Source organism: Rattus norvegicus, chromosome 19, assembly GCF_036323735.1.
Source record: "Rattus norvegicus strain BN/NHsdMcwi chromosome 19, GRCr8, whole genome shotgun sequence".
Lineage (NCBI taxonomy): Eukaryota > Metazoa > Chordata > Mammalia > Rodentia > Muridae > Rattus > Rattus norvegicus.
This window is the reverse complement of record NC_086037.1, coordinates 47,173,717-47,185,787: the sequence shown is the minus strand read 5'-3', so window position 1 is coordinate 47,185,787 and position 12,071 is coordinate 47,173,717. Positions and strand designations below refer to the sequence as shown.

The 12,071-nt window shown below is 43.3% G+C and overlaps 1 protein-coding gene across 3 annotated transcripts in view; it reads right to left on the bottom strand.

Annotated features, from left to right (window-relative positions):
• Window positions 1-12,071, bottom strand: part of Ednra (endothelin receptor type A) — a 70,602-nt gene that overhangs the window by 22,174 nt on the left and 36,357 nt on the right. For all 3 annotated transcript variants that reach the window (XR_005496613.2, XM_039097468.2, NM_012550.2), the window contains exon 3: window positions 10,599-10,726. Coding sequence is in view for 2 of the 3 variants with exons in the window: in XM_039097468.2 (XP_038953396.1) it covers window positions 10,599-10,726 (128 nt within the window). In the remaining variant the exon portion in view is untranslated. The remainder of the gene's footprint in view (window positions 1-10,598; window positions 10,727-12,071) is intronic.

Here is a 12,071-nt window from a genome sequence, read left to right as displayed (position 1 = left end):
TCTCACGAAGAATCAGAATGTTTTCCATTTGTAATCATGTTGATCTCGCTAACATCTTTGTGAGATGAGGCAATGACTACAGGAGCGACAATAGACGACATCCTGTGACAGTGGACAGACATGGGGAAGTTGTGGGAACTGTGAAACTCTAAATGCTGCAACGTTGAATTTTTTTCTTGGAAGTTTATTTTCTAACACACACACACACACACACACACACACACACACACTTACTTTTCTTATATTTGAGCAGCCTTTAGTCTGACTGATATGTTGGGATTAAGTGTTGGGATTGAGTGTTGGGATTAAGGGTGTGTACCAGCAGTCCCTGGTCATTGCTGTTCCCATAAGCATAGTTTGAACACAGCCTTTACTCACGTCACTTATAACTGTATTTTGCTGTTTCCATGAGAACACTCTCCCACAGACGTGGCATTTGTAGTTCAATGGCTGCACATGATGGCACGATATTGATCTCATTTCTACCAATCTTTCTCTCATGAGTCATGTTTAGCCTCTCAGAGGAGTGAAGCACACCTTTGTACATAGAGATATTTTTTTTTCTCACTGTGAGCAACTTTCCTGGATGCATGATCAGCAGTAGAATTGTTAACTCCAGGAGATGAGAGGTAGCCAACACACATTTGCTCTGGAGATACAGTCTCACAGGGCAACCCAGCCTGGCTGGGAGTCACTCTAGCCTCTAACTTCTGTGATCCTCCTGCCTCAGTCTCCCGGCCAGTCGCATGACAGCTGTGTTTTAGCATGCTGGATCAGGTGATTTAAAATGCAGTATCTAGGAACTGCCTAGACAGATGCTTGCTTACACCGAAACCCATGAGTTTTTCTTCAAATTTGCTACTTCAAGAAGGTGAAGGGGCACCACTGCTGTCTTTAATTAAGAGCAACTGGTCATTTGTGATGGTTAGTTCTGATTTATATCTTTAAACGATGGTCAAACCCACTGCCACCCAGAGGTTGGAGGGAAAATCCTATCAGAGAGTCTTCTCACAAGAAACCACGTGAGTTGGGTGAAGGGGAGATGCCAATGTGTGCACTTCTGTGGACGGTTCTGATGTCAGCCTGTTCCAGGACTGGCCTCTGATAGGCTCCCACCACAGTCCTGCCAGGCTGAGAGGCCTCAAGACTTCCAGCTGACCCTGCTAAGGGCTGGAGCCCGGAGTGACAGGGTACAGAAGTGGCCAAATTCCCGTTCCATAACATAGTGAGATCTGATAAAATGGTTATTTTAAACGACTGAGTTTGAGGGTATCTGGTTATCAAAGAGAAACAGGGATAGCAAAACTAACCAGCTGCCTGGTCCTGACAGCAGAGTAAGATAAAGAATGAAGAAGCGTGTGCTGCAGGGAACAGACCCAAGCCAGAGTGTGACTTTGTCCACATCCCGTCTCTTCGGCTCAACCACTTCTGTGCTTCCCTCTTCTTATATAGCAGTGGGAAACCACAAGTAGGACAGGGAGAGAGCAGGTCCAAGTCTAAAGGGGGTGCACCTCTGAAAACCACCTTATGCTTTCTGGCCCAGGATTCGTCTCTGAGATTATCAGGGAGGGTACCAATCAACAACTGGAGGTGCTGGCATCATGTCTGAAGCTTGGGGCGTACAGAGAAAAATCTGCCTTCCTAATGGATCGTTGCAGGGTTTCCAGGTATCTAATTATACACTGCTCTGGAAGAGTCGTTAAGAGAGTTTTATCTTTTTATAGGCTCCTTCCCCAGACATCTTCTAACTACAAGTTGGATCTGTACCCAGGCTTGTTTATGACATGACCCTGTCATCGTCTTGTACTTTAAACAAGACTATTAACTTCACAAAGAGCAGCGTTGAGTCGCCTTTCTTCTTCTGTTCTCCCCCAAACAAAGTAAAAGTAACATTTGAAACACATCACAGCCGCAAGAAAAAACGTTTTATGGTTGGTAATGGTTGATTATTCATAGTTTTTCTGGGAAAAGTTCACCCCTTGTAAAGTATACTTTAGCAATATAAAGTTTACCGATAAAGCTGGGCGGAAGCCAAAACTTGTTCTTAGATTTCTTTCTCTATTTCTGGAAACTTCCTCCTATCTTTCTCATACGAGACTAAGAACATATATTTAGGGTAAATAAATAACAGTTAAACTTGAGGAGTTAGCAAAAGGGTTAAACTGAGGCAGGTCCACAGTTGAGCAAAGGAAACTCATCCACCAGGTGTAGACTGCGCCTCTCTGACAGGCTTGTTTATCTGTCTGAGCACCACAGGGAGGGAGCTGGAATCTGTCTCAGCACCACAGGGAGGGAACTGGGACTTTTCCTTGGTTTTATTGCATTCTGCATTTCAGTAAGTAATTAGAGAAGAAATTCAAAAGTGCCTAGACATATGCTTTCTCTCAGGACAGCTCCAAACCCAGATGATTATCATATTTTAAAAATATCACTGAAATACCATGGCAACTCTTCCTGGGTGGTAATCTGATTCAGACAAGAAAAATATGGTTTTAAAAACTAAAAATTGTTTTTAAAGGACCTCAGACTCCTCCTTATTACTGCTGTCGCATTAAAAAAGTGGTTCCTCCCTCCAGTAGAATACGGTGAGATCATGTAAAGCCTCAAAGCTAATGATATTTTATATGTGGTTATTGTAAGGATTAGAGCGCTGGCTCAGGAGTTAAGAGGACACAAGTTGGGGCTGGGGATTTAGCTCAGTGGTAGAGTGCTTACCTAGGAAGCGCAAGGCCCTGGGTTCGGTCCCCAGCTCCGAAAAAAAAAGAACCAAAAAAAAAAAAAAAAAAAGGACACAAGTTCAGTTCCCAGTGCCTATGTCAGGTGTCCCACAACTGTCAGCTTCAAGGGATGCAATACTTCCTGCCTTCTTGTACACTGATGTGTACAACATACACACGCGCACACACGGCACATATGCACATGCACACAGACATGCACACACTTAAAAATAAAACGATCTTTAAAAAATATTAAAGAAATTGTGTGTGAATGTGGTTCTTTCTCCAGTATGAAAGCTTTTGAAATATAAATGCTAAATCTGTCCCCCTAGTGTGGATCCTCAAGCTCAAAGTCAGCATCAAATGAAACACAAGGGTGAAGGCCACCAACAAAGGATTATGAGTTTTTTCCCAAGGAGGCCTCTCCTGGGTGAAGGCCATGTAACCAGAATGGCATTTTAAAGTGGCTCATCTCCTTGATTTAAAAGTCACAACACATCTGAATGAAATAATTTTTGGTATCATCATCATCACCACCACCACCACCACCATCACCATCACCATCATCATTCTCTCTTCTAAATGAAGAATGGCATTTTATTTGGGACTTGACTCAAGGCTAACATGAATCATGTAATTCATGAATGGATGAGGAGAGGGGGGCTCTGTGGAGGGTACCACACACCAGAGAGAGGTGCTGGTGAACTAAGCCACTCCCTTTCCACGCTGGGTGGGCTGAAGCTCAGGAAGAAGGCTTCCGTGATTAGGAAACGAACCAGTAGGCACGGCCTTGGCTGGGTGTGTATCGGGGCAGGTTTCCCTTCAGCTCGGAGGCCTGTTGCCTTCTGGTCTGTGGTGGATGAGAGACCCCACGCTTCACGTCTGCACATGCTTAGTTCCCAGTTGAACTGTTTGGGAAGCATTAGGGGGCATGTCTTTGACAGCAGAGGTGTGTTGCTGGCAGTGGGCTTTGAGTGGCTAAGACACTGCCTTGTTCATTTTAAAAAATGTTATGAATGTCTGAATTTTAAATATTTACCTCTTAAAACGTATTTGTGATCACATCCAGAATTTCTATTAGTTTTTCTTTTAAAAATATATTTATTCACTTTACATCCCAATAAACCCCTTCTCCTTCCAGTATCCCCTCACACAGATGCACTCCTTTTTCTCCCTACCCTTCTCAGAGGAGAAGGGAAGCTGCCCCCAGCCCCGATAGGTATCGCCCCCTCTGACACATCAAGTCACTGCAGGAGTGGATCTAACCTCTCCCTCTGAGGCCAGTCAAGATGACCCAGTTAGGGAAACAGGATCCACAGGCAGGCAACAGATCGGGGACAGCCCCCACAGAAGACTGAGGTGCACATCTGTGGGGATGGGGGACCCAGGTCCAGTTCCATGCTCAGTCTTTGGTTGGTGGTTCAGTCTCTGGGAGCCCCAAGGATCCAGGTTGTCTCTGTTGCTTTTCCTGTGGAGTCCCTGTCCTCTTTGGGTCCCCCAATCCTTCCTTCCACTCTTCCACAAGACTTCCGGAGCTCAGTCTAATGCGTGGCTTTGGGTCTTCACATTTGTTTCCAATGGCTGCTGGGTGGAGTCTCTCAGAGGACAGTTATGCTAGGTTTATTATTTTTTAGTTCAGAGGTTTCTTTTCTTTGTGAAGAGTTACTTACATATGTTTTGCACACATAATGTGTATGACACGTGAGTTTATGTGCACCACATACATGAGGTGCCAGAAGAGAAAAACATCAGACCTCCTGCAGCTGGAGCTACAGGTGGTTGTGGGCCACCGTGTGAGTTCTGGGACCTGAACCCATTCCTTTGCAAGAACACTGTGTGCTCTTAACCTTGAAGCCTTCTCTCCAGCCTCTGAGAAGGTTCTTCATTCCCGAGATCAAAATGAATTATTTTCTTCTATTACTTTGTGGATTGAGATTTTTGCATGTTTAAGTATAGTGGTTAAGAATGAAGATGACCCATTTGATTACTGGCACCTAGGCTTCATAGGTTTTTTTTTTTTTTTTTTTTTTTTTTTTTTTTGGTTCTTTTTTTTCGGAGCTGGGGACCGAACCCAGGGCCTTGCGCTTCCTAGGTAAGCGCTCTACCACTGAGCTAAATCCCCAGCCCCGGCTTCATAGTTTTATGTACTTGATAAAACTTTTCAACCTCAACTTTCCTATCTGCAAAGTGGGGATAAATATGGCAATACCCAGTTAGAGAAAATATTTTCTATTCAATATAATGAGACTGGTTCTAATACACATTTGATAAATGGTAATTGTATTTTTTACTATTGTATATAGGGATAAGTAAGAATTTAACTTTTCCTATAAGGGGGCTAAATACCACTATTTATAAATGAGTCAGTCCTTCCATTTTATCCAGTGACATGAGCATGCATTACATTTCTGTGTAGTCTAACACCCATTCTGTTTCCCTAGTGATGTGTCAGAATATCCCTTAACCCTAATGCTAACCCTTAACTCTTTCTAACCCAAACCCTAACCCTGTCTAACCAATATCATCCTGAGTGAGGTAACTCAATCACAAAAGAACACATATGATATGCACTCACTGATAAACGGATACTAGCCCAAAAGTTCGGAATACCTAAGATACAATTCGCAAACCACATGAAGCTCAAGAAGAAGGAAGACCAAAATGTGGATATTTCCGACCTTTATAGAAGGGGGAACAAATATACTCACAGGAGGAAATATGGAGAAAAAATATGGAGCAAAACTGAAGGAAAGGCCATCCAGAGACTGCCCCAGCTGGGAATCCATCCCATATACAGACACCAAACCCAGACAATATTGCTGATGCCAAGAAGTGCTTGCTGACAGGAGCCTGATATAGCTGTCTCCTGAGAGGCTCTGCCAGAGCCTGGCAAATACAGAGGTGGATGCTCACAGCCAACCATTGGACTGAGCATAGGGTCCCCAATGAAGGAGTTAGAGAAAGAACTGAAGGAGCTGAAGGGGTTTGCAACCCCATAAGAAAACAACAATATTAACCAACCAGATTCCCCAGAGCTCCTAGGGACTAAACCACCATCCTAAGAATACACAGGAATGGACCTATGGCTCCAGCCACAAATGTAGCAGAGGATGGTCTTGTTGAGCATCAATGGGAGGAGAGGCCCTTGGTCCTGTCAAGGCTCTATGCCCTAGTGTAGGGGAATGTCAGGGTGGGGAAGTGGGAGGGGGTGGGTGGGTGGGTGGGTGAGGGAGGACCCTCATAGAAGCAGGGGGAGGAAGGAAGGGATAGCAGGTTTCTGGAGGGGAAAACAGGAAAGGGGATAACATTTAAAATGTGAATAAAAACATCCAATAATAAAAAAAATAGTATTTGCTGCTCACCCAGGAGACTCAAATTAAGGTCCCACCACCCATGCCACAGATCTCACAACTGCCTGTAATCCCGGCTCTCATGGATCCAATGTTCTCTTCCAGACACCACAGGTACCTGCACACAGATACACACACATATACATGTATACACACATACATATGCAATGAGAAGCCACATGCAATGAGAGAGAGAGAGAGGGAGAAGGAGAGGGAGAGGGGAGAGGGGAGAGGGAGAGAGGAAAAGAGAGACAGCAGAGAGAGACACAGAGAGAGATAGACAGAGACAGAGATAAGGATATAGACAGAGACGAGACAGACACACAGACACACAGAGAAACATATGCACTTCAAATACACACACACGTCCCCCCCACTTTACAGTCTTAAAAACTAATTCTTAAAATAAATGAGTAAAAAGAAGTAGACTGCTTTGGTCCTAACTATCATTTGCTCTTTGCTTCTTCCTCTATAATTTATTCCAAAAATTTTTTTAGTATTAAAAATTAGCAATAAGAGATATAAAATACCTATTGGATTTATTTGGATTATCTTCATTATTAAGAGGAAAGAGAATGGAAGTGCTATAAGAAGACAAAACCCACAAAACCCCCTAACCCTAACCCTAACCGTAACCCTAACCCTAATGCTAACCTAACCCTGTCTCTCTCTCATGTTGATTACACACTGTAGCTTTTAAACATCTGACAAGATGCATGGAAATAGCATGTTGTTCCTTTTGTCAACTGTCAGAATTGTTTTCTTATTTCTTTCCCTCACTTTTAAAATAAAACTTTTAGACTTATTTTAAACATTTCAATCATATAACATAACGAGAATATCAGTAGTGTCAGAGGCACCATTTAAAACCTCTAATTTTCACGTTAAGAGGCAGCCATGCCTACCACAACCCCACCAGTGTTTTGAAATACAACACTTCAGTGGAGGAAGAAATGATATTCGTGTGTGTACGTAGGGAACAGCAGTGAGAATTTCCTGGTGACTCAGGTCAGGTTGCTGGTGCCTGCTCAGCTTCTTAGGGAAATGGCCGACGCACCGGTATCCACTGTTTAGTTGGTGGGAACTATATAGTGGCCTCTTATGTTGCCTTTCTATCTCTCTACTACTGGGAATTAAGTCTTGGGCTTTGCATGAGCCTGTTGGGTGTCACTGTCTCACCCGGAGCCACATCTCCCTGACTTAACGCAGCAGCCCTTAGCCTCAGACTTAGGCTAAAGCAACTTGTTCACCGCTTGTTTCTCAACAGATGGCTGCAGATTCTAATAGACAGTGAAGTCATTTTTAATCTTTGCATTTAACTACTGACATATGGACATTTTAGGCTATCCATATCACTGTATTTTAAACTATTGATAACATTATCTTTTGTGTTTTAGTTTTGGCAAATATATTTATTTTAAGTAACAGTCCAAAACATTTCATTTATTTTGTGTTTCAGGAGTCAGAGCCATCTGGTTTCTTTTAAAAAAGACACCATTAGAATTTATAACTACTAATGTGTTATGATGTCCAAACACGGCAATAATTTTATTTGAAAATTCTAAGTCCTAGCCGAGTATCCACAGCACTTAGCTGTTCATTATGAGAGTGAGCTGCACTGATGGGGGTGGCCATCAGTGGGATGGCGTAAAACAATGAAAGCTTCTCTAAGTTGTATGTGAGCAACAACTTAGAAATGGTGTGTGGTACAGACGCACGGCAATGGTGCCTTGTACAACCACACAGCAATGGTGCCTTGCACAAGCACACAGCAATGGTGCCTTGCACAAGCACACAGCAATGGTGCCTTGCACAAGCACACAGCAATGGTGCCTTGCACAAGCACACAGCAATGGTGCCTTGCACAAGCACACAGCAATGGTGCCTTGCACAAGCACACAGCAATGGTGCCTTGCACAACCACACAGCAATGGTGCCTTGCACAACCACACAGCAATGGTGCCTTGCACAACCACACAGCAATGGTGTGTTGTACACACCAACCACACAGCACTATGTTAAATATGCAGGGGTGCCACAAAATGTGCTGTAACATTCTGACTTTGGTTCCTTATAAGAATTATACTATATAATTATTAAATATAGACACATGTATCTCTATATAATGTTAGAAGTTGCAGGTGACATCATATAGTCAGATCTCTTGTTTCTCTGGGGAGCCCTGGCTGTCCTGGAACTTGCTCTGTAGACCAGGCTAGCCTCAAATTCAGAGATCCTCTGCCTGCTTCTGTCTCCCAAGTACCCCCATGCTGGCCTTAAATTAGATCTATTCTTTTAAAGGACTCCTTTTAAAATTTTTCCATTAATGACCCTTTTGTGGCTTGAGAATTTAAAAAAATTCATTTTATTTAATGTGTATGGTGTTCTGCCTGCATAATGCTGTTCTCCCTGTGCATTCCTGAATGCCTAAGGAAGTGTTGAATCCCCTGGGATTGGAGTTACAGAATGGTGTGAGCTGCAATGTGGGTTCTGGGAACCTCACCCAGGTCCTCTGTAAGAACAGCCAGTGCTCTAACTCCCAAGCCATCTCTCATCTCCAAGCTTTTAAAAATTACTTTGAATTATGTTGTGGGCATATGTGTAGGTGTCCATGAAGCCAGAATTGTATCCCTGGAGTTAGAATGATAGGTGGTTGAGACCCACCTGACCTGGGCACCAGGAACCAAACTCTGGTTCTCTGGAGGACAGTGCACTGTTTTAACCACAGATCCATTTCTTTGGCCCCTTACCTGACACATTTTTATGAGCCACGATGTAATGGGTACATAAAATAGGCATGCGGATCAAATTTACTGATAATATATCATGGATAAATTAATCTAGTCATTTATGTGTATATATATATAATATGTAAAATCTTTTTTGCTTGTTATTATTGTGTGTGCATGATAAGTATGTCGATTGTCACAGTGCACATGTCACGGTCAGAGGTCAGTTTTGTGGGCCAGATCTTTACTTCCACTTTTTTTTCTTTTTTTTCTTTTTTCTTTTTTTCGGAGCTGGGGACCGAACCCAGGGCCTTCTGCTTGCTAGGCAAGCGCTCTACCACTGAGCTAAATCCCCACCCCTACTTCCACTTTTACATCAGTTCTGGACCTTGAGCTCAGGTCGTTGGGCTGGCATGGCTAGTGGTTTTTACCCACTGTATCATCTCACTGGATCAAGTATTATCATCTATTTAAAATGAATGTGAAATTACATAGCAATGACATGGAAATTCTTGTTTATTTTTGCATAAAGAACACTGTCCTTGGAGCTGGAGATGCCTCAGTGGTTAGGATCGTTTGCTGCTCTTGCAGAAAACCTAGGTTCTGTTCTCAGCACCAATGTTGGGCAGCTCATGACCTGTTAACTCCAGCTACAAGGGATCAGATGCCCTCTTCTGGCCTCTGTGGGTACCTGCACACAGCTATGTAAAATAAAATAATTCTAAAAAAATTTGTAATTTAGTTGACTTTGATATTGTACCATGTGAGCTATCTTCAATGTTTTTCAGAAGTGACCAATCTTTGACTTAATAATTGTCAATGCTGAAGGTATGTCCTTGTGTGATACAGAGTACAAAAATGCCAACATGTTTAGAGACATTTCAGAAATTGTTGGAAAGTCTATTCTAATCCCAATTCATTTAAAGATACTTTAAAATGAAAGTCAGGTCAATGTAAAACCCCACTGTGTGAGCATGCACACTGTAAAGCCCCACTGTGTGAGAATGTGAGCATGCACACTGTAAAGCCCCACTGTGTGAGCATGCACACTGTAAAGCCCCACTGTGTGAGCATGCACACTGTAAAGCACCACTGTGTGTTCAGAACCAAGGCTGCAGTCGAGTCACCTGGAGCTTTGTGGGTAACCAGTACAGAATACCTTGGTCCACTGTGCATTTGATTTTGAATTAACTTTTGGTCATCAAATGCTCAGAAACCTTTTCCTGATTCTTTTGTTGTTGCAGCTCTGCCCTGGCACCCACACACATGGGGCTGCAACCCTCACTTACAAAGTTCTCCCTTAAAGTCATTTGTGAGAATTAGGGGTCTTTCAGAACTTGATACAGTTATTTATTCTGTTCCCCCCTTTTGAAAAATATGGAACATTTGTGGCATTTAAGGAGGTATAGTGAAATGCAGGACAACTTTATACACTTATTGCTTGGCTCAAGCATTTGAAATGTAACTCAATGGCATTTTCCCTTTCTTAATAAAACAATGCCAGTCTAAAGTACAGGGTTTGTATATTCTAGCTCTCTTGTTTTCATCAACTTTTTTCCATCATTCTAATTTTTTTTTATCGTCTCAAGGAGGCTAGTTGTGTCTCATTAACCACATGTGCTACTGTAGGAATCTCAGATCAATACTAATTAGCAAATGTGCGCAATTCTAAACACGGGTGGGGGGCAGACTTTAAAGTCTTACCTCACTTGACAGTGGTTAACAGTTATGTTTGGTACTGACTCTCTCACTCTTCCTTCTGAGAAAATGATTTTCTAAACCCCACTAAAGAGCCACGTTACCTGTCCACACTGAGAGCGCAGAGATTCAGGACAGTGATGCCCACGGACGACTTCTGCAAAAAGGGGAACAGCTTGCAGAGAAACACTCCAAAATCATTGTGGTCAAAAGGCCAGCGCCCCGCCAACAGCTGCAGAGAGGAGATGGGGGTAAGAAACAGAGAGGAAAGCTCATCGTGTATCCCCAGTGTGAACTTGTGACCAGACCCTTCCCTTTCAAGTCCCCACCCTGCTTCTGAATAGGTTTTGAAAGAATCTTTTCCTTTGATCCAACCTTTCCTTGTCTCTTCCTTGAGTCACAATAAACAGTCTTAATGGGCTTATCAAAATTCCCACATAGGGTTTGTCAACAGGCGCTCTCTCCTAACTTGCAGCTCTGAACTCTGCCAATCTTCCTGAAGTTCACAAGTAATTTATAGGACTGCGTCTGGTGCAAGTAAAGGCACAAGGCACAATTTCGGGGGCAAATCACTCTGACAAAGACAGGGATTGTGGTTTTCACGGCGACTTGCCACAAATCGGAATCAACTGAGTAGGGATCTCAACTGAGGAACTGTCTTGCTGCCTTGATTGAGGTGGGAGGCTCAAATCTGTTGATACTTAAAGGTTGAGCACCCTAGATTTTAGAAAGGGTATTTTTTAGAATTCTTTTGCTAGTATGGTCTTTCTTGTGCCCCACCCTTCACCCACAGGGGCTGGTTTATCTCGAGTTGCTGCCTCTGCTGAGTCCAGCTTTTATTGTAGAAGAGGGGCCTGCAGCAGTCCAGGAACGCCTTGGTATCCAGCACCAGAGTAGGACTATGGAGGCAGCAGCCATGTGGACTGATTAACTTCCACTCATCGCTCCTAAATCAGGGACAGCTCTTCTGGAACTGCTCTGACTGTTGAGGCCCCCAGCCTCATGGACCGAGTAATGGGTGGGTTCCCAGTGTGCCAGGCGTGATTTTGCAGTTATTATAAGGCTCATTTTACACATGAGTCCTCTAGGCCACTGGAAGGGATCCTGAAAGCGAACCCCTCTTCTTCCTCTTTGCTTCCTGTCTGCCTGGAGGTGGACAGTTCCCTTCCCCATGCCCTACCACCATAATATGCTGCCTCACTACCAGCTCAAAGCAATGGGGTGAACTGACCACAGGTTGTGACCTCCAAAGCTGGGAACCCAGATTGTCCTCTTAGCACCCAACCTCAAGAAGGGCCTACATGTTAATCTCATTCTCACAACCACTGTTAGGGTATATGGTAAGTTGACTTGGGAAATCTTCCAGCTCGTTCTGTCTAGCGATAAAACAGGTATAAAAGAAGGGACATCATGGGAGCAAACAGTCTAACTCTCAGACTTACCTTTTCAAATTTCATTTATTTGTTTATTTATTCTCTCTCTCTCTCTCTCTCTTTCTCTCTCTGTGTGTGTGTGTGTGTGTGTGTGTTGCAGCAAAAGTGTGGAGATCAGAGTTTATCGTCTTCTCCCCCTTGTAA